General features: G+C 40.5%; 2 protein-coding genes across 2 annotated transcripts; both read left to right on the top strand.

The window, feature by feature from the left end:
• The first annotated feature begins 264 nt into the window (after positions 1–264).
• LOC131257868 (ras-related protein RABB1c) lies at positions 265–26,113 on the top strand. The gene is made up of 6 exons (XM_058258789.1): positions 265–398; positions 4,693–4,832; positions 23,121–23,203; positions 23,645–23,849; positions 23,969–24,037; positions 25,723–26,113. The coding sequence occupies exons 1-6, from the start codon at positions 353–355 to the stop codon at positions 25,813–25,815; spliced, it is 636 nt and encodes a 211-aa protein (XP_058114772.1). The 5' UTR covers positions 265–352; the 3' UTR covers positions 25,816–26,113.
• LOC131257869 (small ribosomal subunit protein eS10z-like) lies at positions 6,264–6,945 on the top strand. The gene has a single exon (XM_058258790.1). It carries the CDS (start codon positions 6,356–6,358, stop codon positions 6,767–6,769), a length of 414 nt encoding a protein of 137 aa, XP_058114773.1. The 5' UTR covers positions 6,264–6,355; the 3' UTR covers positions 6,770–6,945.

Here is a 26,113-nt window from a genome sequence, read left to right as displayed (position 1 = left end):
AGGAAAAAAAAAATATATAATCTTGATCCAAAACTTCTTGGGGACCACAAGAAGTTTTCAATTGTAATCGTTCAATCCCAACTGTTTCCTGTGGTGTGGTCCATTTGTTTTGAAAAATGATCTGAAAAAAATGGATGAACGGCTTGGATAAGACACATACATCACTGTGGGTCCCACAGAGTTTACTCAGTACGCAATCTGCGTACCCCTTAGAGGAACCAGCCCCATAAATAAATTAAAAAATCCCCCTTTCGGATCCTACTCTACGTTTCTTCCTGTCACGGCTTTTCTCGGATTCTCTCTCTCACTCTCAATTGAAAGAGAATTCTCGCGATTTCGGATCTGAGCGAGGATGTCTTACGCTTATCTCTTCAAGTACATAATCATTGGAGATACGGGTGAGATTTTTAATCTTTTTATTGCATCTCTTTCTCTCTCTATTTGATTGGATTGATTCGATGGTTTCTATGAATTACTTGCGTTTCTCAGGTGAAATCTTTGGTGGATTTTTCGGGGTTTTTTACTTTTTTGAAGAATTTCTGGGTAATATGTGCCGAGTATATTATAATTTAGAAATCTTCGAGTTTTTCTAATGCAAAATGTTGATGGTCTTTTTTATTTTATTTTATTTTATAAATTAAGTTTCAGGGAGAATTTCTGTTGTTAATCTGTATTGAATCGATGGAAAATTATTATTATTTTTCCTTATAGGTAGGATTTCTGTGTAATTGTTGTGGTATAGGTTAACAAATATAGTACTTGTTGAGTACTCCATTTAGTACATGTAGCTGTTTGGTGAAGCTTTTGATCGACTCGGCGGTCCAATTGATAGACCATGTCATAGATGGGCTAGTGTGGATCATCATATAGGTGGGCAATTGATGGACACTACTTTGTTTGTAGGGTTTGTTTGATCTATTAAATGTGACCCATGTGACCTCGGCGTAAAACATGAAAGGATCTTTTCAAACAGTTGGTTTCCTATTTTAGGGAGGACTACAATCTGAAAACAACATCTTTGTCTTGGAATCTAAGGGGTCAGTGTGGATTTTAGGGGATTTGAATTCAATATCAAAATTCCTGTGGAATTTAGAATTTTGTTTCTTTAAGTTGTGTTTGGAATCCTGTGGAGTCCAAAAGTCGTTCTTGGCAACTAGGATTTTGAAAGGGTGAGACCGTTGGAGAGGGTTTTGATTCCTCTCAATTTTGCAGTTGAGCCTTTTTAGAGTATTTTAAAAAGGGTTCAAATTGAGGATTTTGAACCTCTGGAATCCATTTTCCCTAAAATCCTTGCTGCCCCAAAATCCAATTTCCCTATGGGCTCGTTTGGCAAACGGAATGGGAGAGACTTGAGGGGATTTGCATTTTTTTTTCCCGGTTGTTTGATAGCAAGGAAGTTGAGGGATTTGGATTTTAGGTGAATATCAAAATCCCTCAAAAGAACCTTCTTTTTCTTTGCATTCTCACCTTAAAGCTGATTTGAAAAATCTACTCAATTCCACAAGATTTAAAATCCATGTTGACAAATGAGCCCTACAATGCCCCAAAATCCTTCCTACCTAAAAACCCCTTTGGCAATAAGGATTTCAGGGCAAATGGATTCTAGAGGGTTCAAAATCCTCAATTTAATCCCTTTATGAAGTCCTGCAAAAATGCTAGAGTGCAAAATCCAGAGGAATCAAAATTCTCTTCAACGGCCACTTTTTCACGTTGCTATGCCCACCATTTAAAATAGTATTCTCACCCCTCAAAAAGTCTAGGCTGTCAAAAACAATTTTTAGATTCCACAGGATTGAAAATCCAATTTGAGGCTACCAAACGCAATTTGAAGAATCAATATCTCTACATTCCACTGAAATTTCAATTACGAATCCAAATCCCCTGAAATCCATCCTGAAAAACAAGCCAAAGAATGTTTTCCAACACCAAACCTTGGTTCCTATGCATTTTTTTAAAGGAAAGAGTCATGGGTAATGTTTATTGAATTTGCGAAAATTTGGAATTTAATAACATTTTTAATGCACAACCTTTATGTGTTTTTACTTGTTTTGTTTACGAAGAATTTATGTGCAATATGGTGTCCAATTCACGGTGATCTTGTCAAATTAAGGAAAGAGCATTGCATGGCCTTTTCATGGATCGCATTTTACTATTGTAAATTCATGTTCATATATGGAGCTGTTGAAATTTAAGATAAACATTGGAACTTATGTGCCTTTAATGGTAAACCTTGGATGATCATTATGGGTTTGGGATTTGAAGAAGAATTTGTGGCATGTTGTTTATTCTACAAGGTTTTCTTTTCTTTGCTTGTTTGTTTCTTTTGCGTCATTATTATGTTCCATTATCTGCTGGTGACTAAGATGAGGTCCCTTGGTGAGTGTTGTTTGTGGATGATGTGGTGTTGGTCTATGAGACTAGAGAGGGTCCAAATGCTAAATCGGAGGTTTGGAGGAAGACTCTAGAATCTAGAATTCTTTATAATAATAAAAAAGCCACAATCAAGATGAAGTATTTCAAATGCAACTTTTAGTAGTAGTAGTTGTAGAGACGAGACGCTAGTTAAAATTGATGGTTAGGAGATCTTGAAGCGATGTGTTTCTTATTTTTGTTGTATTAGTTGAAAGGATGGAGAGATTGATGAGGATGTTTTTAACAGAATTAAAATTGGAGGAGTAAGTGGAGATTTGCCTCTTGAGTATTATATGATCTCCATAGTGGCGATGAAATTCATGGGAAAATATCAGAAGACCCTTAATCTACTGCTATTTTATATGAGGCACAGTGTTGGGCAGTTAGAAAATTAGCTTGAGCGGAGATTGAGTGTTGCAAAGACAAGGACGTTGAGATGGATTTGTAGGCAGAAGAAAGAAAGAGAAAGAAAGAGAAAAAAGAAAATTTATGTGTTGCATTTTGTGGTAGAGAGGTGTGCTCCACTAGTACCAGTACCACCATAAACGTACGGTGTTACTAGGCAGCGATGGGACCCAAATGCTGTATGCAGGCCACCCAACTTGTCCATAAGACGCCTCACCTCATATTACTCCCAACTCCCAAAAATGAGACCAATCCAACGCCCAGGTGGGCCACAGCACAGGGAACAGTGCCAGAGAGGACACCTGCCCTTCATTCATTTGCACAGGGGCTAACCTGAATTGAAAAACAGCCTGAGTTTTGGTTTGACCCGTCATCCAAGTCAGATGAAGGCTCGGAATGGCCTAGATTCCATATACACATGGTGGGCCCCCCATGCAAATCGAGGGTGGGCATTCCCTCCCAACTACTCTGTGTTGAGATCATCCTGATTTTAGGACTCTATGGTAACATGCACTGACACATCTGATGGACGGGTTAGGCTTCATACGTGCATCATGTAGGCCCCACATCTTCCCAATGCCACCATAGCTGACGGTAATCCTGATAACACTAGAGCGCACCCCTTCCTGGTAATCCTGAAATCTAGGCATGTTTTCGTTGGAAAACCCTTTTGTGCATTTGTGGCTTTCGCTGTTCATATTGTTTACGCATTTAATTTCATGGTGATTTGGGAATTTGAGCATGCCTCTCATGCAAGTCTTCAGATTTAATAAACACTTTAGCTGATCCTGTGTAGCATTTCTCATTTCTTCTAGAATCTTCTTCAGTGAATGTTTAGTGGTAATCTTAGAATCTTTTGATGGAATGCCTTAGTTGTTGTTGTTGTTGTTTTTTTTTTTTTCTTTTCTTTTGGGTTCTTTTTAATTTTTAGTTTATGTTCATTCATTATTTCTTTCTTTTTCTTTTTTCCTCCTGATTTTCTGCTGCGCGCACACGCAAGTGTGTTGAACTATGGAAGTTTGGGAATTGAGACATGTTATTAATGCAAAGCCTTTGAGTAGTTTTGGGCTTCGAATATTTTCTTGTTCTGTTTTTTTTTTTTTTTTTCCTCAAATGTATAATATAGAGAAATGCTCTAGTGCTCTAAGAGCACTGTAGGTTATAGTGCTCCTAGCTGCATCTGCATACTTAGACAATCCACTTCATTGAACTAGACTGTTCAGTAGGTGCAATGCTTATTTCATGGGCTATCCTATGAACATCACACAGATATGACTATCTTAACCATATAATCAATAGCATTTAATATTGATGGTCAGGTCCAATCGACAATTGGATCCATGTATCTGTTAGAACCCATCATGGATTGCTTATGGTTGTAATATAAGCTTTTGTTAGGAAATCCTAACCATCCCATCCATGGCTTAGAAAAAGGATGGCTACAAAAAATAAGGCCACATCTGGACTGGATCATCTGATCAGTGTGATTTTCACATGGTCACCCAAGAAATGTGTTCCTGATCTAACACAGTTCAGATCGATGATTTAATTGTCCCAATGAACCAATGCCACTAGAAGCACTATAACTTATGGTTTCTCTGAGAGCACTGGATTATGTCTCTATAATATACAGCATATACTCCGTAAGGCTGGTGAATATTCATGTTGTTGTATTAGGGGACTTCTTGGGTTATGGGTGTTTTGGTTTGCATTTGCCATCTTAAATTTTCAGTAATATATGTTGCGGATCTGTGATCTGTTATTTTGATTCTTTAATCTTTTTTTCTTTTTTCTTTTTTTTCGTTCTTTTATAGTTTTTTGTGAAGCTCATCATGGTTCTAGAAATTCAATAATATTTCACTCCCTGTACTGCAGGAGTGGGAAAATCATGTCTTCTTCTGCAGTTCACTGATAAGCGATTCCAACCAGTTCACGACTTGACCATTGGAGTTGAATTTGGGGCCAGAATGATTACAATTGACAACAAACCAATAAAGCTGCAAATATGGGATACGGTTTGTTCTCTTTTGCCCTTCTTTACATCTACAAGGTGGTTGCAAGATGAAATGTTAAATGTATTTTTGGCGTTGGCATCCTGTTTGTGCTTCCCAGGGTTCAAAAGATACTCTATCATCAGAACATGGTTGAGATAAGAATGTGGAATGAGTGGGAAATGCTTGCTTGCATGATGTGGCTTAGGTTTTCCGTGACAAACCAAACTAGCGGTTTAACTCGAGTGGGTTGGGTTGGGGTGGGGTGGGTTGAGGGCCAACCCAAGCCCAACCCAACCTAAAAAGAGTTAGTCCGAGGCTTGACCACCCTAGATCCATCCCAAGTTACACAATCGAATCTTAACCTCAGGTATTGATACTTAGCTCTAATGCAATTCGAGTTGGGTTGGGTTGGGTTAACACCCGCCACCTGCAACCGATGTTTTAAATATCGTTATCGCGTAATGTATTGTGCCGTTGGGATACGAATACATATCAGATATCGCATGGGATATATCGGTTGTATCGCGTAATGTATCGCCGTTGTTAGGAAAATGGGAACATTGGGAAATTGGTCAAAATTTTCAATGAAACTTCATGGATTATTGAAAAAGACATCAATACACACTTGGAAATCAAAACATTACCAAAAAAAAAAAAACATAATAGGGGTTTCTTTTGTATGGGATCCTAATATATGCGCTTTTCAACAGAACTAATTCAAGTATATTCAAAGTCTATTCATATAATTATAAATGTAAGAAGATATGTATGGAAATACAAGCAATACATTCAAAAGCAAAAGAAGAATCACTAGATCAGGTTACATACATGTTTAATTTTGTGTTTGGATCCAAAGATTGCAACAGCTTTGTGAAAAATTGAGAAATTTTGATTTTTCTAAATTTTCCGCAATTTGACCCATCTCCCCTAAATCCCGAAATCGAAGTTCAAAATCCATGATTTTTCATGGAAAATATGAAGAATCATACATTTGTAACTATTTGACATTAGTTTAATGTGATTTACAACAAAAACATGGATCGAAAATCGGAAATGCTTACTGGATTGAATAGGTGGGATATATCGGCACTACCTATGCGTTTCGTATCGCACGAGTGGGATACAAGATATATCGTGGGATATATCGGCTGATATCGTCGATATTTAAAACATTGCCTGCAACTAGTAAACTAACACAACCAACCATTAACATAATTTTAGTACCATGGGGTGCAACCCGGTTATTGAATCAATAAGATCTTGACACCTAAAATGCAAAGAAATGGACAAGAGTGCACCGACAAGAATGTTAAGTAGAGAGGGGGAAATAACTTTATTGATGTTAAACTTCTTCTTACAATACTTAAGAAAAACTCATACGTAGAAAATTTTGTAATTCCTCCCTCCCCTTATAAATGAATCTTCAATGAGAATCTCCCCAACTAAGAGATTGATTTCAAGAGGGTGTCTGCTATGCAAAGAAAGACTACAACCTTGCAAAGCATCCGGATATAGATGTCCCTATTCTGCAAGTCATCAAGCTCATGCAGAGCTTCAAGTCGAAGGAGTACGTTCGGGAGACCTTTGCGTGGATGCACTATTACTGGTATCTCACCAATGACGGTATCAAGTTCCTTCGCACCTACCTCAATCTTCCGTCAGAGATCGTTCCCACCACTCGGAAGAAATCCGTGAAGCACCCAGGTCGGCCCCTTGGTGGTGGCCCACTAGGCGATCGCCCCCGAGGCCTGCCTCGGTTTGAAGGTGATCGTCCACGGTTCGGTGGTGACCGCGATGGCTATCGTGGAGGGCCACGTGGACCTCCAGGGGAGTTTGGGGACAAGGGAGGAGCTCCACCAGAATACCGGCCTTCTTTTAGGGGTCCTGGTGGAAGACAGGGCTTCGGCCGTGGAGGTGGTGGTTTTGGTGTTGGGCCAGCAAGCTCCAGTCTTTCTTAATGTCGCCATGAGCTAGTTTTGTGTTATCTAAAAAGTTTTCTTTTCACCAGTTGGTAGTCTTTGTTTGTTTCAGATCTTGGCGAGTCTACCGACCTACACTGATTATTTTTTCTACATGGTTAAACCATGCTATATTTGAGCTTCTTATTGGATATTTAGCTAGTTATTTAAAATTTTCTTTTGGGAAAAAAAAAAAGAAAAAGAAAAAGAAAAGAAAAAGAAAAAAAGAAGAGAGATTGATTTCAAATTAATCATGATTGATTTTAAATCAACCTAAATCTACTTAAGATGGTAAAAGCCTAATTGTAGTAAGAGCAATCTAGGAAATAATCCTCCAAATCTCCGATCATATTTTCTCCATATCTTCAATCACATATTTAAATCAGCTCCCATATTTTCCACAAATAGTAAAATGCAAATCTTGATACATAGGCCCCAAATTAATAAACAAACAGTCCAAAATCAGCTTATGTTGAGCCCTTTTAGTAGGTTGTGAGCCTCCGTCACCATGGCCTTCATAGCATAAAATTTGTAAAATTTATGGTTCTAGTCATCAGGCCATCTACAATATATTGTGGATAGGTAGTTAGGGGCCCATTTTAGTTCCAATTATGAACCCTTTTTTCATTCATGGATGGTTACGATCATGACCCCTATATAGTCCGATACCATGGATGGTTTCAATCATGAACCTTATTTTTCATGCAGGCCATGATTTTATGTGTATATCATGCACGTTAGTTATAACTCATATGCATATGTACTCAATCATTTAAATATCGATAGGATCAGCCGATACTATCTTTATTGCACAATGTCAATATATAACTAGGTTTTAGTTAGGAAACTTTGCAATATCAGTTGATATGTCATGATATATCACAATGTATTGATGAGTAGGGCTGTACACGAACCAAGTTAGCTCGGTTAGCTCGCTCGACTCGACTCGACTCGAAAAAGCTCAATCCGACTCGGTTTGAAATTGAGTTTGAGCCGAGTCGAGCTGATTTTTTGAGCTTGAAAAAAATTCGAACTGAGTTTGAGCTTTCCCGAGCTTGACTTGACTCGGATCGAACCCCAACTCGGATCGAACCAGTTCGGTGACTCAGTTATTTTGATATTGATGTTGCTCACCAAGTGTTTGATGGAATGACTCAACGAAGTGTCGGGTGGTGGCGAGGAAGGTATGGATATGAAACAAATACCCTTGTGTCTAGATTTTGATGTTGCCTACTGAGTGTTTGATGAAATACCTGTAAAACCGTTGCTGCTGTTTTTCATATAGTGAGAAATTGAAGGTGCACTCCATGTGTTTGTGAAAATACTGCACATGTGAACTCGGCTCGAACTGGCCCAAGCTGCTGACCTAACCGAGCCGAGCTGGCTAGTCAGGCTTGAGGACCGAGCCGAGTCGAGCTATGCCAAGCTTGACTCAGTTCGACTCGTGTACACCTCTATTGATGATATATCAATATATTGTGATAGTTTGAAAATATCATTGTTATAGGTTCTTGATGTTGTTGATATGTATCACACGTATCAACGATATTGCACTTGCATCGGTCTCCTTCTGAAAAAATTTAGAAATTCACCAAAATTCCACAAAAGATTAATTTTCTCAGATTTTATTTTATTTTATTTTTTTTGCTGAGATTACGTTGCTAAGGGGGATCCCGACCAATCATTTTCATTTGTTTAGAGAGAAAATAGGATTTGGGAGCAAAATGAGATCATGGAGCGTGTGGTATTGGAAACCCAATCAATGAATTTTTGCTAATTTAAACGGTTCTCTCTCGTTTAAATTGCTTGGAATCTGTGGAATGAAGTTAGTAATACACGATCTTGCATGTTTTGCTTACTTAATCACGGATTTTGACCTCCAATTTCAAAATTTTCTCGATTTCACCCATTTAACTTGTAATTAGAGTGTGAAAAATTTATGTGCGAGTGCTTGGAGGCTGATTTATAGATTGATGGAACTTTTGAAAAAAAAAAATAACAAAAAAATAAAGAAAGAATATATATTTTTTAAATTACATTGACCAGATGTTATTTATGCCATATATTTATATATTCATGACTGTATGTTGATGTTAACATCGGCCTCACTCATTTATTTTCAAAAATAATTTTATTTATCTTTAATTATAAATAATAATAATAAATACATTTTTTAAATAAATGCATTGTACATTGTAGGATTGATTTGACTTTTGAATGCATTGGCTGTGTTTTTATTTTTATTTTGAAAGATGACAATTTTATTGATGAGAGAGGCTAAAGCCTAAAGAATTATAAATCAGACCAAAGATGAGGAAAAGAAAAACTATCACTTAGAGCCTTTGAGGCTAATGCCCACCCCATTACATATGATTTTATCCCTATTAAAACCGCCAACACCCGCCCACTACGATTCCTGAAACAATGGTTGTTTCTCTCCCTCCAAATGCACCAAATGCCGGCCAACAATGAGTCTCTAAATCATCCTCCCTAGAGGAACTTCTTAATTTAACTAGGCAATATCCATGATATCCCAAATGACAAAAAAAAAAAAAAACCCTTCCTTTGCGAAAGGGCAATGTATGAAAAGATGATCTACTGACTGTTTGCTCTTCATGTACATCACACGGACATTCGGAAGCATCGTAATCCTCCTACATAGATTGTCCACCGTGAGCACCCTATTCCTTCCTACTAACCACGCCAACACTGCAATCTTGGTAAGGGCACTGTACCATGACACATAAGTTGTATGATGCACCCAAGATCCCGCTGAACACCCAATAAATACTCTATATAGAGACTTGATTGAGAAACAACCAGACTTCTCTTTGGACCACACCACTGATGGACTCACCTTAGTCAGCATCTCTAATAGCTTAACATATTCTTCCACCTTTTCTCTTTTAGATTCCTGCGACAAAAGGGGATCCCAAATCACCTAGTCACCTATGATGGAAAGACATTGAGCAACTGTGAAATTCACCTCCGAGGAGATTCTAGCTAGCTTTGGAAAAACTTCCTGTAATGCTGTACCCGCCCAACCAAATATCCTCCCAAAATCAGATCCTCGTACCATCTCCAAAGAGAAACCCACCCCCTCAAAGAACTTCCTCCTCAAAATAGTCACTGACTTCCACATTGACGAGGCCTTATACAGAGACAAATCCTTTATCTGCCATCCCCCTTCTTGCACCCCATACTTCCTCACTATAACCTCCTTCCATAAATACCCCTCTTCCGATCCAAATCTCTGTAACCATTTTCCTAGGAGAGCAGAGTTCATAGCTTACATATCACAACTTTCTTCCCTATCCTATCTCGGGAATCAATGCATTCATGAGCAATTAATTCACTATCCAAAATTTGCCTCCTTGTCACGAAAGCCCCTTGTGTTCTTGATATAATGTTAGCTAGTGCCTTCCAAAGTCTAGATGCAATATTTTTTGCTAGAATCTTATAAGGACCCCCAAGAAGGCTTATCAGCTTGAAATCCTTTAAACTCTTTGCTCCTTTTTTTTTTGGTATTAAAACGATGAAGGTAGCCCTCAACTCTGCCACCAGATGACCTTTCTCAAGAAACGCCTTAATAAAATCCACCAGATCTCTTTTAACTAGCTCTCAAAACTTCTAGAAAAAGTAATAGGAAATCCATCTGGGCCAGGGGCCTTATTGCTACATAATTCCGCCACCGCCACAGTCCGTCTTTTCCTTTGATATAGAATCTAGTTGCCAGTTGTTTAGTTGCGGTTTGTTCCACCCTTCCCCCGAAAGAAGGTCTTTATAGAACTTGACAATGGTGGCACACACACACACACACACAATTTCTCCTCTACTCTTTCCCCATCCACCAAGATACTTTTGATTTGTTCGCTCTAGCCCGTGCACTAGCCATTGCATGAAAGAATTTTGTAATTTTGTCCCTGTTAGCCACATTGTCCTTGATTGTTATTTCCATTTGATTTCCTTATCTCAGACGCGCATTATACCTCGTTGAATAGATTTCTTGCCAAGCAATCTCTTCTTATGATTAACCAAACCCCTCTTCCTTTATGTCTGGTGCTGGAATAGCTTGCCAGTAGTAATCTTTTCTGCTTCCCGGTTACCGAGAACCTCTTTCTTCTACACATTTATATTCCCTTTTAGAAGCTTCATTTTCTAGAATCACCTTAACCCATTTAATTCAAATTGGAAAGTGATCGGATATAGGTCGCGGCAGTCCTTTTTGGTGCATAAGTGGATATGTCACCCAATTGATAGAGACCAAAAACTGATCCAGCTTAGATTTGATCACCTAAGATTGCCTATCAGTCACATGTATTTCACATCCCCCATTGGTAGATCCATCATCTCATTCCTCTGAATCCAATTAGAAAACTCCTTCATTCTTCAATTTATCCGGCCTCCACTTGACTTCTCCCACATGCCACAAGAATCTGACCACACTGAAGTCTCCACCTACACATCATGGCAAGCACCATCTGTTTTTGCATTTTATCCAGCTCTTCCCAAAACTGTGAACAACGACCTGGAAATTTGGTTTTGTAGAACCCCATAAATACCCAATGAGAACCAGACCCCAACTCTTTCAACACTAGCAATAAGGTGAACTCCCCACAACATGTCCTCCTTAATCCGTACCTTGATATCCCAGATTACCATAATACCTCCTGCCAATCCCACCACGTCTACCCTCACCCACCCGCCCCCCACCCTGAATACGGAGAGTCCACTACCGTGATTTGTCGTTTGTAGTTTAGTTTCTTGAAGGACCACCTACTGGGCTTTCTAGTGCTTGCACAAGTCCCTAATCTGGTTTTTGCGAGCACACCAGCTCCTGATCATTCCAGCTAATCATCTTCACTGGACACCCTTCTTGCCCCCTTTACCCCTTCACCACTGTGAGAGGCCCTCCCATCATAGTTGATAGAGGAAACTAACTTTCCAGTTCCCTCCTGCCTTTGACAGATTTCTGAATTTGCATGTCTTGCTTCTCCTGAATTTTTTTGTCAGCCCCTCTCCTCCATGAATTGGAATACTACAATATAGTCCTCTTCTCTATCTCCAATCGAGACTCCTACCAATTGCCCCACATGCCCCATGGCCTCCTTAATCCATTTGTTCCCTTACTCATGAAAATATGTCCCACATTCCTTTTAGCGATAAGAACACAATTGCTAGAAACTGACATTTCGCAAATTGTGACCACACCATTTTCTGAATATTAAATCATCATTAGATCATCCTGTTCTACAATTAGCAAGTCGCCTATCTTCAGTGCTTCACTTCTAGAATTCCTGAACCAGAGAATCTTACCCCCCCCCCAAAAAAAAAAAAAAATCTCGCTTCCTCATAATTGTCAGTAGATTCCTGAGTCTGCCCTCTTGGTACAATTGAAAAAACTTCAGCGCCATAGACCACCAACTCCCTTTCCCTAGTTTCTGAGAAGTGTATGACCTGCAGCCCTCCTGACTCTTGAGATATTCTCTTTCTGAAGAAGGCAGAGGCACCACTGCTTCAACCTTTTGGTCCTCGAGCTCAAGAGGGGGAGAAACTTTTGAAGAAATAACAAAACTGCTCTGGCACGTGTCTCCTTTTAAGTTGTTGCCCACACGTATTACTATACTTAATTCCTAGACACGTGTTGCTTCAGGCAAACATGTGAACAAACCTCTAACTTTGTTGAATGCATCCAGAAGGTGTGTTGGCATTGCATTGGTCTTCTTGATTTCTTCAGCTGGCTGTTGCCACACGTCACCTAACTCCCCATCATTAATGACAGACGATACCTCGCCTCCACAAATCAAGCTGAGATTCAAAGTCTTGTCACATGCATCCTGCCACTTCAAATGCCTCTTGACCTTCGCAACCTCTCCTCTGCCATTGTTGTCAGTTAGGATACGTGTCCCTTGATCAGCCATCTCCCCTTCACCTACCCTCTGCAAGCCAATCACAGCGTCACACATTCTTGCCTGCTCTTTCCTCTTCCGCGCGGAGTCACTCTAGTCCTCTCCTGTTCCTTCCCCTTCCGCCATGGATTCCAGCAATTCTTTCCTTCCCTGCCAGTTCCTTCTCTGAGCCAAAAACTCCAGGATTGCATTGCCGAAATGAATTCCCCAGACACCTGATCTCCCCCTTTATCATTCTAACACTGATCAAAGCTGGCATCATCATCATCATCTAAGCTTTATCCCAACTAATTAGGATCGTGTCTATGAATCCTTTTCTGCTATTCCACTCTATAAAGGGCCATAACTTCTGTTAGACCATAGGTTATCAAGTCTTTTCTTACCACTTCCACCCACGTCCTTTTGGGCCTTCCCCTTGCCCTTTTAGAGCCCTCAACTTGTACCAACACACCCCTTGTAACCTTCTTGTTCTCCATTGCACATGACAAACTATTAAAGTCTACTTTCCTTCATCTTGTTACCTATTGGTGCTACTCCTAAATTCCACTTAATGCATGCATGTCTAATTCTATCCTTCCTTGTCTTGCCACTCATCTATCTCAATGTCCTTATTTCAGCTACAGTCATCATATTGACATGTTGTTCCTTAACTAACCAACATTCTGTCCCATAAGGCATGGATGCTCTTATAGCCAGGCCATAAGATTTCCTTTTTAATTTGAGTGGTACACGACGATCACACAAAACTCCAAAGGCACATCTCCATTTCTTCCACAACTCTTAAATTATATGGGCAACATCATTCTTAATCTTCCACTACCATGTATTATCAACCCAAGATATCGAAAGTAGTCATTTTGGAAAACTTCTTGGTCAACAATCTTTACTAATTCCTCGTTCCCACTCCTATTATTACTAAAATTACACTTCATATACTTTGTTTTAGTCCAACTAGTTTTAAATCCTTTAGATTCTAAAGCACATCTCCATAAGGGGCCGTTTGGCATCTCCACTAATAAGAGCTTATTTGCTTATTCTATAAAAATAGGCTCTTATTTTTGAACTAGAATGTTTGGTAAAGCTTTAATTTTAGAGCTTATTCTTTTATGAACTAGCCAAAAAGCTCTTAAAAAATAAGAGGGAGGTCACTTTTTCTTTTAGAGCTTATTTGGCTTATGCAGGTAGACATTTTTGGTTAATTTTTAGACAAGTTTGCCCTTAAACTTTTTAAATAATTCCCATCTTACCCTCCTCTCTTCTCTTTACAATCTCTCTAAGGTGAATCCACATAATGAGCAACCCATATTGAAGGTGAGCTCCACATGATGAATGGTCCACATCGAGGTGGGCTCACATAATGCAAGGTCACATCAAAGGTGTGCCCCACATCAAAGTGTGGGCCCACATGATGGACGGTGGACATTGAAGGTGGGACCCACATGATGGATGGCCCACATCAAAATGTGGCCCCACATGATGAAAGACCCATATTGAAGGTTAGGCCACACATGATGGACGGTCCACAACAAAGGCAGGACCCACATGATAGATGGTGGACATCAAAGATGGGCCCGCATGATGAACGACCCATATTGAAGGTGGCCCCACATGATGAATGGTCCACAACAATGTGGGCCCACATAAAGCATAGTTCACATCAAAGGTGGGCCCCACATAATGGATGACCCACATCAAAGTGTGGCCCAACATGATGGACCATCCACTTTTAAGTGGGCCCTAGGCTGTCCACATCAAAGGTGGGACCCACATAATGGATGGTGGACATCAAAGGTGGGCCCACGTGATGGACGGTTGACATCAAAGGTGGGCCCACATGATGAACGATCCGTATTGAAGGGGGGCCCCCACATAATGAATGGTTCACATCGAGGTGGCCCGCATAATGGATGGAGTGGGCCACACATGATGAATGGCCCACATCAAAGTGTGGCCTCTCGTGATTGACAGTCCACATTAAGTGGCCCCCACCTAATGGATAGTTGACATCCAATGTCTCGCATGATGGATGACCCATATCCAAAGTAGCCCAACATGTTGGATGATCCACATAGAAGGTACGGCCCACACAATGGATGGTGGACATCAAAAGTGGGCCCCGCATGATGGACAACGCACTTGAAAGGTAGGGCCCACATGATGGACACATCAAATGTGGATTCCACATTGTGGGTAGTGGACATTGATGCAGTGGAGTTGTTGTAATCTTTAAAAGTGATATCAACTACCTATAAAAAATAAAAAAATTCTTATTTGAATGTTTTACCAAATGTGGTTATTTCATATAAGATTTTTTTTTTTTTTTTTGAAAACCTGATTTTACCAAATGAGCGTGTTTAAAATAAGAGCTTATTAGAGTAGCTCTTATTTGAAAAGCTCTTATTAGATTAGAGTATGATGCAGGACATGAAAATTAAATATGATATGCGAGATTTCAGGCTTAAGATCACGTTAGTTCAGAAATAATTACACAAATTCCATATCCCACATGAAAGTCCAAACATTCAATTAAGGGGAATCTATATGGGTCCAGGCCTATACATGATAGGGCTGGATCAATAAAAATTATGAACCAAACAATACTCAAAGATAAGAAATAATCATCCACACATGCATAGTAATCAGTCTCTAATCCAAGGGATTCAGAAATTCCAATTCGGGGAACCCTAGGGTAAGAAAAGGGGCATAAAATTGGAGATTTGAGTAATTTAGGGTTAGGTTTAGGGATTTTGGTGAAAGCGGAGTGAAAGAGAGGAGAGAGACGAACCAGAGAAGTACCGCACGTGTGGACAACAACAATGGCTTAGACGCACGCGCGTGTGATCCCAGCCGCACGTGTGTGGGGCCCACTATTCAGAAAAAGGTCACCTCGGCCCTGGTCGACCAGGGATTGACTCCAAAACCTCTAAATCTCAGCTCGATCCAATGTACGGTTTGTGCGTGGTGCTCCACCGAAGTTTCAGCCCTCCTGTAGGGCCAGATTCTAAAATTCTGATGTGGGGAGGAGAATTGCTACAATAGATGATTGATTTGAAGTGTAGATGATGGGATAAGGTGAGAAGAATGGATGGTAGAAGATGGGTAGTAGAGATGGCGATGGATGGGGGCGAATCGGGATAGATGTGGCTTTGCACCACGGTAGTTAACCCTTCGATGAAGGGAGGGTTTCGCAACCAATTAGGCTTCACAACTCAGATAGTAGGAAAACGCAAAATTTTTATTAATCTTCAATGGAATCAAAAGAACTACAGGGGGTGCCTATTTATAAGAAAACCCTATACCCCAAAACTCGCTCTATGTGCACAAACTATTACTTGGCGATGAAGTAAATTAAAATAAAAATCAAATAAAGAAATCTAAAGCGTTCATGATGTTTTAAATAATAACAATAAGCAAAACATAAAATATGAAATCAATCCGACTAGTGGGCCCCGATCATGAAATCCCATGATGGGCTTTACTTGATTATCGGGCCCACTCCAAGGAACCAAAACTCTGTCTTTTAGCTAGGGGGCCCTCTCTGGAGTCGTCATCGATCTAGATCGACGGTGAGGCCCTCTTTCTTGATGCGTACGTGCGTAGGGGGCGGCGCACATGCGCGTGTGCGCGTAATGTCCCCATCAGAGTAGAGATGCCAAATGAGCCCTAAATCTAGTCATGCAAAGGCATTTTCACACCGGGCTCAAGTGGGGTGGCCTGTAGGGACACACTCGAGGTGGGTGGCCCATGTGAGGTAAGACCAGTGTTCGAGTTGTTGGTGTCGCTACAAGTTTCGCTGGCCGGAGATAAAGATATAATATCGTTATCGTCGATAATATCGCCGATAACCGGAAATGCAGGGAAAAAGGGGGAAACATGGTTTTTCAGTGAAACTTTAGGACATGCCTAAATACATATATTTACATATTCAGGAATGAAAATTTTGCAAAAGAATGCATTAAATTAGAAGTTTCCATTTAATGGGGGCCAAAAATCATGCGTTGTCGTATATGCCATCGGAACAATTCCAAGTCAGGCTTTCTCAGGAGGTTTTAGGCATGATTTTACACGGTGTGGTCCACCTGAGCTTTGGATGTCTTGATTTTTGGTGGCAGAGCACGATGGCCACACATGGATGGATATGTCACACATCACGGTGGGCCCCACATCGCATCCTAGGTTAAGCTTACCTAGGAAGCTTTGCAGTGGATCTAAGCCGATCATCCATATCGTGTTTCGCTAATGGTAGTAAACGACAAAAGAAACATGAAAACAATAAAATAAGAGGACTGCTCATATACAAAGAACGGTGTTGATATCAGTTCCAATAACAACCTTTTGGATGTTTTTTCTTTAATTCCAAAAGTGAAGGGGCAAAAAATATAGGAGAACCCACTTTAGAAAAAACACCCTTTTTTCCTAATTTTGGTAATACATATAATACAACAACTTGTACATTGTATTATCTAGCGTCCGAACAGAGGGTGTGACTATCAAAAGAGTGTGGGTGTGTTTTTACAAAACTCATCGCCTACGATACAACCGGCCGCATGCTGACTTGCAGTGGGATCAGTCACACCCACCATTGAAACATTTATAAGACCCACCATTATGTATTTTTTAGATCCGGCCTCTTCATAAGTTAACATAGAGATAGATGACGTGAAAACAAAAACTATGAGCTTGATCGGAAACTTCTGTGGCCCCTAAGAAGTTTTGAACGGTGGATCATTGTCCCCACTTCTGGGGCCCACTGTGATGTTTGTGAAAAATCCTCTCCGTCCATCCGTTTTGTGAGTTCATTTTAGGACATGATGCTAAAAATGAACCGTATCTAAAGCTCAAGTGAGCCTCAAACTTGATAATTAAACATCCGCAGTTGAAATATTCGTGGGGCCACAGAAGTTTTGATTCATGCCAATATATTTGTTTTCAGTTCATCCCAATAGTAATGACGTTATTAACGGTATGGATGGCATCTAAACATCACTGTTGAACCCAGGAAGGTTTCAACAGCAGGAATTTCCCAAACTACATTATCCTTTAGTACGGCTCACTTGAGCTTTGGATACCGTTCATTTTTTAAAACTAGTCCTAAAATGAAATCACAAAACGGATGGACGGAGAGGATTTCTCACAACCATCACAATGGGCCCCACCTGAGCTTGCAGCGCTGGAACAGGAGGAAAGGCTTCCGCAAGAAATCTGCGTCCTTGATCCACGCGCACGGCGGAAACGGATTTGGCTACTCCCCTGCCGTGCTCTGTGGGCCCCACCACGAGGTATGTGTTTCATCCATGCCGTCCATCTATTTTTATAGATCATTTTATAATATCAAAAAAAAAAAGAAAAAAGAAGAGATATATCCCAATCTCAATTGGACCACATTACAAGAAACAGTGTTGAATGAACTTTGATCATTAAAAACTTTCTGGGGGCCATACAGGTTTTGGAAAAACCTGATCTTTGTTTTTTCCCTTCGTCTAAGTCTTTATGAGCTAATTAACGGATTGGATGTCAAATAAACAGTAAAGTGGGCCTTAAGAGGATTTAAATGGTGGATATCCAATCACTACTGTTTTCCCGTGGTGTGGTCCACCTGAGTTTTATATCTAACTCATTTTTTGGATAAAGCTCTAAAATAATATTTCAAAATTAATGGACAGCATGGATACAACAGATGCATCATGGTGGGGCCCACGGAGCACCGACCTGCACCCTCAGAGCCCAAGCCATGGTGGGGTGTCTTTTGAACACCGTCTGCACGGTCAAAGCTCACCTGTGGGGTCCACCGTGATTTATGTATTTTATCCATTCCATCCATCCATTTTAACAGATAATTTTAGGTCTTGAGCTTAAAAACGAAGTATATCCAAACCTCAAGTAGACCACACCATAGGAAATAGTATGAATTGAACATTTACCGTTGAAAATATCTTGGGGGCCACAAAAGTTTTGGATCAAACTTCTATTTGTTTTTTCCCTTCATCCATGTCTACGTGATCTTATGAACAGGTTGGATGAGAAATAAACATCACTGTGGGCCCTAGAAAAGTTTTAACGGTGGAAGTCATTATTCAAACTATTTCCAATGGTGTGGTTCATTTGATCTTTTGGTACACTTAAATTTTGGTCTCAACCCCTAAAATAATATGGAAAAATGGATGGACCGCATGGATATACCAGATACATTCTCTGTGGGCCCAACAGAGTGTACTCAGTACGATAAGAGCGTACTGAGTAACAAGTAGGCAATCCCATTCACGCCGCCCGATCCCCAATTTGCGATGAAAACCCCCAAAATCCCTCTCCCCTTCAAAAATTTTCAAAATTTTATCTCGTTCCCACCGATTTCTCCGGATTTTCAGCCCGAAAATCCCTCTCCCTCATCCCAAATATAAAAAAAAAAAAAACCCTCTAATTTCGAACAAGCTCTCCACCCGCTGGTGGAATCAAGAAGCTGCAGAGGATTTTTGGACGGAAAAAAAGAAGAAATTTTTGGGGTTGATCTTACCTGAAATGCCGATATGCACTCAACAGCAGCTGAATTCGCGTCTTCCTCCAAATCCGGGTGCAAAATTCTTATGTTTTTTGTGATTTCCTCGTCGACAACCACCCCTTTTATCGATAAAAGTGGGTTGGTAGCTACAGTTCTCACTCGTGGTTGGTGGGAACAGCGACATATCGGCGTGATTTTGAAAATACCGATAATATTGGCAAGATTTCGGCGAAACCTGGAAGCGACACGAAATAATGGGGTTTCGGTGTCGCTGCACTGGCGACACCGATATTATCGACGATATTTCGATAATATCGCCTTTAATTTGAACACTGGGCAAGACCCATGTGAAGTGTGGTCCATGAGGGGGGTTCGGCCGAGGGCCTGATCTGGGCTATGAGATAAAAGGATTGATTCGCCATGCTCTATCAGTTCAAGCTTTTAAAGAGCAAGTGGTTAGTTGTCCTGCGTTAAAAGTGGTATCAGAACGGGAGGTCTCGTGTTCGAGACTCCTCCCCGTGGGTGATTAATGTAGGGGCATTTTCACATCGAGTTCGAGTGGGGTGGCCTGTGTGAAGCGGGGGCACACTTAGGGTGGGTGGCCCGTGTGGAGCAGGACCGATGTGAAGTGAGGCCCATGAAGGGGGTTCGGCGGTGGGGACTGGGCTATGAGATAAAAGGATTGATTCTCCATACTCTATCAATTCGAGCTCTGAGAGGAAGTGGTTAGTTGTCCTGCGTCATCTAGCTTTATGTTTATGCCCGCCCTTGTCTTATCAATCAAAACCAAGGTATTCCAAAGTAGTTATGTAACAGTGAGAGTGGTAACTATCATGCGTTACGGTGTCATAATGGCCAATATGAAAAATTGATCCGTAACAGTCCTGTAACAATAGTAATGGCTTGTAATGGTTCCTTATGAGGCAGAAATAAGTTGTTTTTCCAAAAAAGAAAAAGAAAATCCCATTTTTAAATAACGTACATCATGGGATCTCTTCCTACAAATGCCTCATTAACTCATCCATAACTAATGCGAAAAAGGTATGGGCTCAATGCCAACTACCGATGCAAGCCTACGGTAGTTGGGAACTCACTTTTCTCTCTACCAATGGTCCTTGCATTTATTACTATTCCTTCATACATATCCTTAATCATGTCAATATATCCTCTTGAAACTACTTTTTCTCCTAACATCGAATAGATTAACTCTTTAGGGACACTACCCATAAGCTTTCTTTAAGTCAATAAAACCATGGGGTGATCGTCTCTCCCGATATTTCTCCATCAAATGTCTGTCTAAAAATATCTTTAGGAGTATATTTCCCTGGCATGTAACCAACCTGATTTTCTGATACATTTATTCCATGCCTTGGTTTTTGCGCAATCACTCTTTACCAAAGTTTCATCGCACGGCTATCAAGTTTAATCTTATGATAGTGCAGCTCTGTTTGTCTCCTTTGTTTTTATAAATAGGTACCACGATACTTCTCCATTCGTTTGGAAACTTTGTCAACTAAAATAATCCAATATCTCCCATACACTTCCAACCCTCTGTGGATATACCATTTGGTCCAAGGGCTTTTCTTGTGTTTACCTTTATCAAAGCTTCTTTCACTTCGACTATACTAATCCTATAAAAGTATCTATGGACTCTGACTCATTTGAATTAATGGTTCCTTTAATCTTTATGCTCTTAGAGTGATTGTTATTTAACAAGTCTGAAAATAACTACTTCACCTTTCATTGATCTCATAGTCTTCTACTAGCCCCCTCTGGTCATCGCCCTCAACTCATCTAACGTTATCCAAGTCCCTAGTCTACCTCTCTTTCATTTTTCCTAGTTTGAAGACATCTTTCTCACCTTATTTTGTCCCCAATCTATTATCAAGTTCATCATAAGCCTTAAGTTTAGCCTCATTTGCTACTGGCTTAGCAATCTTTTTGGCATTTTTATATTGATCAAGATTTTCATTGTTTCTAGTCCCTTTGCAGGCTTTATAACATGCACATTTCTCATTAATCGCTTTTTGTACATCCTCATTCCACCATCAAGGACCTCGATTGTTTCTAGAACGCGATGCTAGTTTGCACTAAGATCTACATTGTACGGATTTTGATGGGTTGATCTGTTGCAACATTGAAAGAAGACGTCTCCTAATCTCTGTACAAGATAACAAAGTTCCCTCTCCAATGGCCTTTACTGCATCTCAAGCTAGGAATATATGACGTGAACAGCATTTAGACAAATTTACCCCATCAATGAGTCAAAGGGAGGGGTGTAAACCTTTTATTTTGAAAGAAAAATGGTATGTGTCTAGCCCTTCAACCGAAGGCATTTTTTGTCATTTTAATTCTTTTATGCAGTAGCGTGCTCCCACTGGACGCCGATTGGGTACTACCCCCACCCGTCCCTAGCTAGGAATGGACAAGGGCAGTGAGGGGCCACTGTGATGTATGGGTTTTATCCACACTGTCCATCCATTTTGCCATATCATTTTAGGATACAAACCCAAAAATAAGGCAGATCCAAGGCCCAAATGGAGCACACAGTAGGGATTAAACACCTACCGTTGAAAACTTTTGGGGGCCACAGAAGTTTTGGATCAAGCTGATATTTGTGTTCTCTTCGTTCAGGTCTATGTGACCTTATGAACAGGGTGGATGACAATTAACCATCACCATGGGACCTAGGAAGGTTTCAACGGTGGGTGTCCTTGTCACTGCTGCTTCTATGGTGTGGTCCACTTGAGACTTGGATCTGCCCCATTTTTGGGCTTGTACTCTAAAATGATGTGGCAAAATGGATGGACAATGTGGATAAAACATATACATCATGGTGACCCCTTAGAGCCCCTGTCCGTTCCTAGGTAAGGACGGGCAGGGGTAGTACCCAATCCGCATCCGCTTCCACCCTCCTATATGTGTGTAGTCCATATGCGTAATGTGGTATTTGGTAGCCCATGCAAGAAAGGCTCTATGGGGCCCACCGTGATGACTGTGTGACATCTACTCTGTACATTTGTTAAGCCAAATTATGCTACGACACCAGCCCAAATACAAAGAAAATCTAATACTTGCATGGGCCACAACACTGGAGAAAGTGAGGATGGGTCACCCACCTTCGAAACCATTATGGTGCCCTTATAATTTGTTTATGTGCCTGTAGCATGCACTTGTGGGTAGCCAAACCCTTTGCCTCCATCTCTCTCTCCTTTTTTCCCTCTCCCCTCTGGCCCCCCCCCCCCCCCAAGTGTAGTTAATGAGGAGTACCCTCAGGGTGCACTCTTTCTATTGCATATATGGTCATTGCACCTGGTAGGCATGAAAATGCTTTCCTGAACGATGATCATGAGGAAGCATACATGAGTGGAAGTGCGACATTGTCTCCCACAAGACCAAGTTTTAGAGATGCCAAATCATGGATTGATCTCTGATTTAGATGGTAGGCTGGAAAAAAATAAATCCAACATACAAGTGGTCAAAAGGCAAAAGGCCTTACATCAAAGATGCCATTTATCAAAAAAGGAAAATCTTTAATATTTGAAAAAAGGGAAATCTTCAAGCCCTGATGGGCATATTATCTTATGCTAGCGGCCTAACGAGTATAATGTTGGAAAAATAGTTCTTAATCCTATGAATCAGATGGTCGCAATAAACATGAGTTTGCAGCCATTTGGGTTTGTTTTGGTTATAATCTTGGATGCTTGCAGCTTAGCTTAAGAGAAGTTGATGAAAATTGTCATGGCTTGCTATTTTCTTTTGTAGATAATTTAATGATTATGAAATTTAAATTATTATTTTTCATGTTTAAACAGAAAAAGTAATAATAATAATCATTCCCTTAAATATATATTTTTTTGTAAATCTTTTATAGGTAGGAAACTATTTTATCATTTACCAACTGCTATTAGATGCATATGATGCTTAAGAATCTATTATGTTACAGGCAGGCCAGGAGTCCTTTCGGTCAATTACAAGGTCCTACTACAGAGGAGCTGCTGGGGCACTGCTTGTCTATGATATAACAAGGTATGGTTGCAAATTGGCATGTATGAACAAGGAACTTGGCATGTTCCCATAGAGCTTTGCTAATGCCCAGCTCTATACAACACCCAGCACCTGCACAGGCCAATCTGACAGATGTGGGACATCCTGGCTGCTTAGGCTGTTGAGTAAATGACCTGTCCCAAAAATCATGCAGTGCATCAATGGATTTTTATTTTATTATTATTTTATCTGATGTCCATTGTTTCATATGATATACTGCCTGCTGAATTGACCTTTCTGGTCTTGGGGCTAAGTCATTGACACAGTGAGGTCCTCTTGATGGATGGTTAGATGTCCCACAGGGTGGCTTGTAGAGGTGTGCTTGAGGATGGCAGAACTTGTTGCTCCCTGTTCAGAAATCAAGCATGGAAATTTTTATTTTATGATTTTGAAGTACCAAATTATTGTTATGTTTACTTTCAGGAGGGAAACTTTCAACCACCTTGCGAGCTGGCTTGAAGATGCAAGACAGCATGCAAATGCTAACATGACGATTATGCTGATTGGGAACAAGTGTGATCTTGCCCACAGAAGAGCTGTCAGCACAGAGGAGGGTGAGCAGTTTGCCAAGGAGCATGGATTGATATTCATGGAAGCCTCTGCAAAAACTGCTCAGAACGTTGAGGAGGTGATAAACCTTGAAGACTTCCACACTGAAAGAGCATGAACCATGTTTTCTTTAATCCTGCTATTTCAAATTTTGGTCTCTTATCTCCTTCCTCTCTGAAAGTTTTGCACTATTTCCAGGCGTTCATAAGCACTGCTGCGACAATCTACAAGAAAATTCAGGAAGGGGTCTTTGATGTATCCAATGAGGTGAGCCTACATTTTTTTTCTCCCTTTGTTTTGGGTTTCAGAGGGCTTGATTATGGTGTCATAAGGGCCCATTTCATCACATCCTCAAAAGCGGCAGTTGACCCTAAACACAATTTTGGGTCCAAGCACATTCATGTTTTGTGTTTGAATGCACTTCTGCAAATCCATCAGATCCCCCACTTGACGAAATAGGCACTAAAAGCCCACTCGCCAAAAGCCAATCACATTGGTTTTCGGTGAGTCGGTGAGTCAATCGACATACACCCATTTGCGGCAGTTGCATCCGAATGGGCCTTAATTTCATTTAGGGGCCGTTTGGTTTTTCATTTCTTACGTAAATGCCTTGTGAAAAGCTCATTATTACCTTTAACCCTGTTTGAAATTTTGTGGGTATTTCCACCCTGAAAGCTAGTCTGAAAGAGCTGATTTAAAGTTGTGGGCCATTTTACCTAAACATTTTAATGTGTGGGCCCAAAAATGAGGCAGATCGGAATCTCAAGTGGTCAGGAAACAGTGGCCTCAAACGTCCACCATTGATAGCTGCTTTGGTCAAGCTATTGAGTTCATGAAAGGCCCAACAGACCATTGGTCTGGATCACTGAACTGTGTGGCCGACTCATGCAAACTGGAAACTGTGGATATCCTTTTCTTGAGAATTGGATAATTCCCACTTGCCATTCATTGAATACCATCTCAATCCCTTGTATTTGGTAGTACATAGTACTTCAATTAGCATCTAACAGTATCATGATTCTTCAAGCACTCTTCTCCATAAAGAGGGAAAACACAATGCACAGCTGAAAAAAGCATCGCTCCCAGAGGCATACTGGGTGGGTAGCTTCTTGCTAACTGAGTGCTACATGGGGGCGACTTGCCAGAACTCCAATGTTTCTTGTGCACCATTTAAAAAATGATGGGAACTCTTCTAACATACCAATGTTATGGTCGAACGGCGGTCCAGACTGTCCAAATTGCTGGTCCAACTGTTGATTGAGCACAGATGAATGCTCTGGGAAGATAATATTAACCATCTGATTGTTTCCCTTGAAAATTCGGTCCACTCTTTTACTTCTAACCATCCTTTTGGTAGCCATTAATTGGATGGTTAGGATTGATTGATCAGTGTGATCATGGGACTCACTATTTGGATGGTCTGGATAGCTGCACATTAGTGCCACATGTTAGTATGAGTCACTGCCATTTTCTAATGGATGTAAAACTAACGTAGCAAGTCTAGCCACCCTCTATAAAACTGCTTGCCTGTTTGACCCTCCATTCGAGTACGCTTTGTAGTCATTTTGTTTGGCCAGCAACTGTACATATGATCCCAACTTTCTATGAGCAAACTGTTAATCAAGCCGGCCACACCCCAAAATCTCCCCCTCCAAAAACCCTCCTGACATGGCTGGTGTAACTTTCCCGCCAAGCATTGTCTAAATCATCCAACTTGCATGTCACCGATTGGCTGGTTAACATTGTTGCACATCCATAATGTACCCACTGATGACCCAAAAGTGGGACCCACCTTTACAGTTGCTGTAACCAACAAAAACCACCTCTTTTATAAATTCCAATATTCTTGCTTTAAAAAATAAAAATCAATGCTCCTTGTGTTTCTGAGGCAATGTTTTAAGTCTACCTTCTCCAATAAAAGCTTTTTCACACTGTTTGTTTTCTCCTTCCAGTCTTATGGAATCAAAGTCGGATACGGAGGCATCCCAGGCCCCTCGGGAGGGAGAGACGGCACAGTTTCTCAAGCAGGAGGGTGTTGTACTTGAAAACCAAAACAGGGAAGAAAAAAAGAACATGACAGAATACTGCCACTGCTGTTTCTTCTATGTCGGACCCTCTCATCCTGCTTTATTCTGTGGATTATCTGAATTCAGTTTTTAGCTCTTTGGATGGATTCTGAATATGGAATTGTGCAAATATTAGTAGATATCTTCTTTGATTTGCTTTGTACATCTCTCACAGCGTTTGGAAATCTCTATTCGGTCAATTGTATTTCTGTGTGAATAGAACATGAATTGTGTGAACTATGTTCTGCATCAAATCTGATATGTCTGAGTTCTTTTA

Source organism: Magnolia sinica, chromosome 10, assembly GCF_029962835.1.
Source record: "Magnolia sinica isolate HGM2019 chromosome 10, MsV1, whole genome shotgun sequence".
NCBI lineage: Eukaryota > Viridiplantae > Streptophyta > Magnoliopsida > Magnoliales > Magnoliaceae > Magnolia > Magnolia sinica.
Note: the sequence above shows the minus strand (reverse complement) of the source record. Positions and strands in the feature narration are given on the sequence as shown.